This window comes from Perkinsus marinus (assembly GCF_000006405.1).
Source record: "Perkinsus marinus ATCC 50983 genomic scaffold scf_1104296927884, whole genome shotgun sequence".
Taxonomy (NCBI): Eukaryota; Perkinsozoa; order Perkinsida; family Perkinsidae; genus Perkinsus; species Perkinsus marinus.
The window spans coordinates 23,733-30,320 of NW_003217015.1; the positions used below are offsets into that span (position 1 = coordinate 23,733).

The 6,588-nt window shown below is 50.7% G+C and overlaps 2 protein-coding genes across 2 annotated transcripts in view; one reads left to right on the forward strand and one right to left on the reverse strand.

Annotated features, from left to right (window-relative positions):
• Positions 1–167, reverse strand: part of Pmar_PMAR010036 (hypothetical protein) — a gene marked incomplete at both ends in the record, with an annotated part of 1,980 nt that extends 1,813 nt beyond the window's left edge. The window contains one exon of the mRNA XM_002788460.1: positions 158–167. Within this exon, the coding sequence (XP_002788506.1) occupies positions 158–167 (10 nt within the window). The remainder of the gene's footprint in view (positions 1–157) is intronic.
• A 25-nt stretch (positions 168–192) lies between these two features.
• Pmar_PMAR010037 (myosin F, putative) overlaps positions 193–6,588 on the forward strand; it is a gene marked incomplete at both ends in the record, with an annotated part of 8,257 nt that continues 1,861 nt past the window's right edge. Inside the window, 29 exons of the mRNA XM_002788461.1 lie at positions 193–270; positions 322–507; positions 563–647; positions 915–1,063; positions 1,123–1,313; positions 1,360–1,462; positions 1,514–1,690; positions 1,792–1,914; positions 1,986–2,067; positions 2,118–2,191; positions 2,241–2,321; positions 2,363–2,556; positions 2,602–2,707; positions 2,757–2,918; positions 2,966–3,100; positions 3,311–3,428; positions 3,480–3,646; positions 3,704–3,862; positions 3,928–4,083; positions 4,136–4,266; positions 4,315–4,393; positions 4,444–4,530; positions 4,831–4,962; positions 5,008–5,094; positions 5,152–5,314; positions 5,675–5,802; positions 5,846–5,933; positions 6,071–6,210; positions 6,326–6,445. Coding sequence (XP_002788507.1) covers positions 193–270; positions 322–507; positions 563–647; positions 915–1,063; positions 1,123–1,313; positions 1,360–1,462; positions 1,514–1,690; positions 1,792–1,914; positions 1,986–2,067; positions 2,118–2,191; positions 2,241–2,321; positions 2,363–2,556; positions 2,602–2,707; positions 2,757–2,918; positions 2,966–3,100; positions 3,311–3,428; positions 3,480–3,646; positions 3,704–3,862; positions 3,928–4,083; positions 4,136–4,266; positions 4,315–4,393; positions 4,444–4,530; positions 4,831–4,962; positions 5,008–5,094; positions 5,152–5,314; positions 5,675–5,802; positions 5,846–5,933; positions 6,071–6,210; positions 6,326–6,445 — 3,681 coding nt within the window. The remainder of the gene's footprint in view (positions 271–321; positions 508–562; positions 648–914; positions 1,064–1,122; positions 1,314–1,359; positions 1,463–1,513; positions 1,691–1,791; positions 1,915–1,985; positions 2,068–2,117; positions 2,192–2,240; positions 2,322–2,362; positions 2,557–2,601; positions 2,708–2,756; positions 2,919–2,965; positions 3,101–3,310; positions 3,429–3,479; positions 3,647–3,703; positions 3,863–3,927; positions 4,084–4,135; positions 4,267–4,314; positions 4,394–4,443; positions 4,531–4,830; positions 4,963–5,007; positions 5,095–5,151; positions 5,315–5,674; positions 5,803–5,845; positions 5,934–6,070; positions 6,211–6,325; positions 6,446–6,588) is intronic.

Here is a 6,588-nt window from a genome sequence, read left to right on the forward strand (position 1 = left end):
CGAAGTCGAGCACGTTGGTGTTGGACGATGTGGATGATGTAGAGCAATTCGAAGTCACTGGTAATGCACTCGGGGGGAAGGGTCCATAAGGGAGTGTTTTGTCTCTACTGGGGTCCACTGAGACGATAGTAAAGGCTGTAGGGCGTTGCTAGAGGACCTGGTCTCATGTTGTGATTGCTTTCAGTTCGAGCAATGCTGACTGTGGGCATTTCGGTCGGGGAGATCAACTCTATTATGAACATCATCGCTGCAGTCCTCAGGCTTGGCAATGTGATAGTTACCGTCCCAGAGTAGTAGGTGGTTGACTTTAGTTGTTGGTAGATAAGGTTCCGACCTCCCAATGGGGACAGTGATGCATCGGAGTTGGACCCAGCAAGCGAGAAGGATTTCCTCTTGCTGATGAGACTCTTGGGCTTGGACGATGCTGAAGCCTTCATTAGGGCTCTCACGACCAAGACCATCACTACTCGTATGGAGGTGTATCACACGCCGGTCAGTGTTCACACTGTAAGGAAGGCTTATGGGGGACGGTTGTTGAGGTTGTTGTTGTTGGTGGTGGCAGGCGGTGGAGTCTTGTGACTCGTTGGCTAGGCAGCTGTATGGGTTACTCTTCTTGAGGGTGGTCTCTCGTACGAACGACTCTATTGGTAATATGGGGAACCATTTAACTTTGAGAAATAACGTGATCTAGGATTTGATAACACTGGGAGGAAATGCGTATAATGTGATGACATTTACATGGGAAACTCATCATTTTTCGGACCATGTGGAGAATTAAAAATGAGTTCTCCTCGGGAACAGTATAGGTTTGTGAATGATTCCTCGGGCGTGTCATTGTGATTGTTATGTGGGATAATAGATGGTGGTGACTCGTGGTGACACTGGAGTGCTCATTGTGGGGTGTCCTTATGTAGGTTACGATCCCAAGGCAAACCTTTTCTGTGGAGTTTTGGATATTTTCGGTTTTGAGTGCTTCAAACAGAACTCATTCGAGCAGTTGTGCATCAACTACACCAACGAGAGGCTCCAACAGTTCTTCAACAATTTCATTTTCAAGATGGAGGTAACAGGAAAGGGGAGATGATCTAGTGACAGTTCTGGAAATTATCTATTTTCTGACAGGAGCAACTTTATGCTGAGGAGGGTATCGCGTGGGACCCTCTGGACTTCCCCGACAACCAGGACGCTGTGGACCTCCTTGCAGACTCTCGAATGGGTATCTTCTCGTTACTTGATGAGGAGTGTGTTATACCCGGCGGCTCCGATAAGAACTTCTGTTCGAAGCTGTGTCATCGGTATAAGGAGCATCGGAGGTGGGCTTGCTGTAGTGATGGGGGGAGGGGTAGTTGGTCGTTGTAGGTTCGATATTGTTAAGACTAGACAGGATTGCTTTGTGGTTAATCACTTTGCGGGGCCGGTGGAATACGACACTGAGGGCTTCATGGATAAGAATAAGGACCAGGTACTGGGGATGGTGACACGGCGAACCCGAGTGTCACCGTGATGACCTCAGATGTCGTATTCGTTGTTTAAAGTGATGAAGGGGTCTTCATCGGATTACGTGTCAACGTTATTTACGGAATATGAGGATACGAAATTCCAAGATCCTGATTCGGCCCCCAGCGGGAAGTCTAAGAAGAAGCTAACGACGATCAGTGGGGAGTTCAAGCAGCAACTAAACGAGTTGATGGTAGTACCCTGGAGGGCCCATTGGGGCTGCTTCTTGTTGTTGTTGTTGTTGTTGTTGTTGTTGTTGTTGTTGATGATGATGATGATGATGATGATTTTCAGGAGACGGTGAGGGAGACGGAGCCCCACTTCATTCGGTGTATCAAGCCTAACCCTATGAACCTTCCGGATGTCTACGACCGCCCCAGTGTTTGTGAACAACTCAGATATGGCGGCGTCCTACAGGTGCTGAGAGGAAGGGATAGGAGATGACGTTTCGTTGGTCTCGGGTAGAGGAGGCTTCTATGTGTGTGTAGGCTATCCAAGTGTCTCGAGCGGGTTACCCTGTACGGATCTCCCATGAGGACTGCTGGCTCGACTACATGCAGCTGGTGAAGGGTGGGTCCTTAGGGAAGCGTTATTGTGAAGGAGAGTGTGGTGGTTGCTAGGCAATTTGGCGGAGTATTCAGCCGAGGAGGACATGTCGAAACGGTGCCTTAAATTGCTCACGACGGTGTCTACGGTAGGAGGGGGTGGAGGGATGTCTTGGGAGTCTGTGTGGTCTTGGTCAGTCCTTGGGTATAGAAGAGGGCCTGTGGGAGGTGGGGAAGACGTTGGTGTTCTTCAAACAGAAGGCATTCGATGCCCTACAGGTTGGTTCTGATGCGAGCTCTGGTCTAAGGTGTATTCTCAGAATGCTCGTATGCATCTGCGTGCGGAGGCGGCCACAAGGATCCAGGCTCAGTGGAGAGGGCTGAGGACTCGGGCGTGGTATGGGTTTGCGATAATATGTTTGGTGAAGATGCAGGCCCTCGTACGGGGCAAGATGGCTAGGATACGCGTGGCCAACATGAGGCGGGAAGTCGGTGCTCTTAGGATTCAAAGCTGGTCGGTGTGGTTACCATTGTGATGGTGATTATAGGGTTGTGACAGGTGGCGTATGGAGAAGCAGAGAATTGCGTATGAGGATACACTACGGAAGGTCATCTTCATTCAAGCGGTTCAGCGTGGACGGATGGCCCGAGTGTTTGCTAAGGAGGTAGGGAGAGGGAGGAGGTGGAGGAGGAGGAGGTTTTCGTCTGTGTCAGTATCGCATTAATACAGCAGCAGCAAGGATCCAAGCAGTGTGGAAGGGCTGGCATGTTCGTCGGCAATACTGTGCTCTTCGTGCTAGTGCCTTGGCGGCCCAGAGGCAGTTCCGGATGAGGGCGGCTAAGATGCAGTTGAGGCGACTCAAACAGGAAGCGAAGGTGGTTGAGTGGAGAGGGGCTATTGAGATCAATACTGTTGTTGTTAGGAAGTGGGATCGTTGTTGGCCAAGTATCAGAATGCTCAGGCTGAGGTTACTATGGTGAAGAGGAAGCTGGCAGAGACGGAGGCCTTGCTGCTGCAGTCGAAGAGTGAGAACCAGCAGTTGAAGGTTGGCAGAGAGGTAGGTGCAGTGCTGGAATATATGTTGGCTTTCCTCAGCTGAGCACAGGAATCTCCTCGTTAATTATAGGATTTTGTAGACGAATTCGGGGTAGAAGTGTACGGAAACCGCCAGGAATTTCCCAAAAATTTCCTCGGAATTTTCACACATGTAGTTGACCATGTGCGAATTCCCCACAGTGATAGGGTGTATTGGTTTTGGGGGTGTCAGACTTTGAGTCAACGAATAGTCGTGTTGGAGGGGCAGCTGGATGCAGCGGTTAAGAAACATGAGGAGGAGATGGAACAGTTGGCATCGCAGCATACTGATGAGTTGGCAGCAGTTGGAGGTGAGAATTGCGGGGTGCCGGGATCGAACCTGGGATCTGTCTATCTTGCAGGTGCTGCTGCCTTGGTGGGAGGAGCTGTGGCTGGTGGGGCTGGTCTATCGATGTCGGCGAGTGGTGGGCCTAATGCTACCGTTGCGGGAGGCGCTGCTACGTTGTCGAGGGTATCGTCACCACGCGTGTCACCAACGACGAGCATCTCTAGTCCGACCATGTCTGCGGTAGCGGCGTTATGAACGAACTGTGTTTATGATGGATCCTTGTGGGATTCCTGTCAGGCTGGGCTGGAGACGGCTACTGTGGCAAGCGGCGGGGAGGCTGCTTCGGTGGTACGGCTGAGGCAGTCGTTGGTGGATGCCAATTCGAAGAGTGAGGGGTTGGAGAGTGAGAATGAGAGGTTGAAGCAAGAGCTAGCTCGGGTCAACAAGGAGAGGGAGGTGAGAGATTTTTTCATGCGGAAGGTCGTGGGTTCGATCCCTGGAGGGTGGTATGTTTTTTTCAGGAGTCGGAGGCTAAGTACCAGACCATGTTGAAGAACACAGTCTACCAGTCCCAGGCGAGCACCCACCAGGGCCCGGCCCAATCACGAGCCGTATCGGATGCTACTGGTCTGGGCGCGCGCAATGTTGACATCCAGCTGGTCGGACCCCAGGGAGTGGTAAGTGAGGACAGCAGCGTATGATGCATACTAAGATGTTGTTCTTATGTAGGGGAAGTCGCCGTTATTGGCCGGCCTCATCCAGCAGCTTGACCCCAGCAAGATGGCGGAGTTTGAGAGGAATCGTTCGAACTTGATGGCGCATTATCAGCTCCAATTCAAAGACAGCGGCGGTCGGGAGAGGTGGGGGCGTCAGCAGCAGGAGGAGGTGTTCAGTTGTTTTGAGTGTAGGGTCCTAAAGGTGTTGGACTGCAACGGCAACAAGAGGGCCCAGCATTTGGTCAGGGAGTGGTTTGCTCGATCGCGTTGGGTGAGTAGAGGAAGGTGTGGTATGGTATTAGTGGTGTTGATGCTGTACAGGTTATCTGTGTTTATGACATGAGCTCGAAGGATTCATTAAGGCAGGCGTTGGAGCTGATGAAGGAGGGGGGACGAATGGGCGCTAATGTGAGAATATCTTTTGTGCATGCGTGCTGAAGTAGATTTTCTTCATAGTGCGGTGAGAAGGAATTTACACTTGTGTTCGTGTGTATGCCGCGGTGTGAATCGTCTATAGCAGAGAAATTGGAGAAAAGACTCCTTCTCCGAATTGATGTGCCTTTGCATGGGGTTTCTGCTGGTGGTCAGAAGTATAGTAGTAGTTGGAATTGGGCGAGAGCTTTTCAGCTCGGGAACACGTATACGAGGGGGCAATTTTGGCGGCCATCCAGACGATGTCACTATTTTTGTTCAATGGTTGTCGATCAGGTTCTCCTGTTTGGGAACCTCCAGTCAGTTCAAGCTGGCAAGGCAACCGCCCAGGTTGATGTGATGAAGGCTAAGGATGCGGCTGCTAGTGCCAATGCATTAGCGGTTGAGGGCAATAGACTTATGGATGCGGTAAGGGTTAGTGTAGAGTAGAGGGTAGCTAGGTAGAGGAGGCAGGTACGACTCATTCTGAGCGATCTCGATGCCAACAGATTTGCTGCGGCTTCTGCATCGCCACGGGCGGGCAGTGGAAAGGAAACTGTGGTGAGTGATGGAGTATTTGATTATTTGTCTTTGGCTTCAATCTGTTTGTTATTGTAGGTGTCCACGACAGGATCATCAGCATCATCGTCCTCGGTAGCAGTAGCAGCAGCAGGAGGAGGAGCAACACCGTCGAGCCGCGCGCTCCGTGCGGACTCCCATGCAAGTTCTCATACGCTGAGTGGGGCTTTGGAGACCTTCAAGGGCTGGTTTAAGGGCTCAGGTAGGGCCTTGGGTGGGTAGCGGTCTTGGTTGATGATGATGATGATGGTTTATGAAGGATAGTGATGTCAGGATCGTTGTCATTGCTAGGGCCATGGCCAAGGCTGGACCCTAAGCATGTGATTCGGGCAGGCTGGAGGCCATATTGCTCAGTTGTGTTGATGTGAATGAATACTCCTAGTAAACGTACAAACCCTCAGTGGTAGCAGTAGTAGTAGTAGTGTATTAATATCGATCTTACTCCATTATTGGAGTTTTCACGAACAAGAATCGTTATTGTTGTTTGTTCCTTACGGTTCCTTATCGTTATTGCTATTAATTTGATGCGTTGTTGTCAATGGGCGTCATCGTTCGTGATCAGATAATAAGGTTCGCCGCTCCAATGGGGTGTTGAAGGCCTCTTTACGTGGCAATAAGACTATGAGGGAGCGAGGTGGACCCAACAAGGACCCAGCAGTAGCGGACATTCGCCCTGTACAGGAAATACAGGTGAACTGACTATAAGCCTCCAGCCTGTCACGCGTTTTATCAGGACTCGGAAACTGCTGTGACCTGCATTGCATTTGGGCAGGAGAAGCTCCATCGCTCACACATTCTTCTGGCAGCTGCCTCTAAGGATGGTAGGAGTCGGCTGGACCGACGGCGTCCGCGTTATCAAGGCGTTCTTGATTACGATACGACTGATGATAGTCGCCTCGATGAGAGCTCTTTTATATAGATTCTTACTGTTGTATTTGTTGTTATCGCGTCGTCGAAGGTACGGTTGTTGTTTATCGATGCTACCGTACTGAGATGGAGCTGGCGCGTCTGGACCCGTCTGATTTCCCTAATGACGATGCCTCTGAGGCTCGGCAAGAGGCGGCCCCGGGGGCGAAAGTCGTCCTACATTCGAGACTGGTAGGATGCCTTTTTGCTATTCATTGGCTGTTGTATAAAGTTCAGTTGAAAGTTTTGTAGAGATGTATTAAAACTGTTGTTAAGTGCGTTGTTTCGATGCGTTGTCGGTGTTCAGGTTGGTCACAGTAGGGCGATCACTTCGATGTTCTTCAACCTTTTGGAGGATACCATAGTAACCACTAGTATCGACAAGTCAGTGCGCTTCTGGATGGTTGACACAGGAGAAATGCTCAAGGTTAGCTGAATTAAAACTGGCGTTAGTTATTGACCGAATCGTCGCTCAGGTTTTCACCGACAGTTCACCAGTGCCAGTGGCATGCTTCCTTCCTTTCAACCCGCAAGTGTTTGTAGCCGCAAACTCTAATGCGGTGCTTCGGT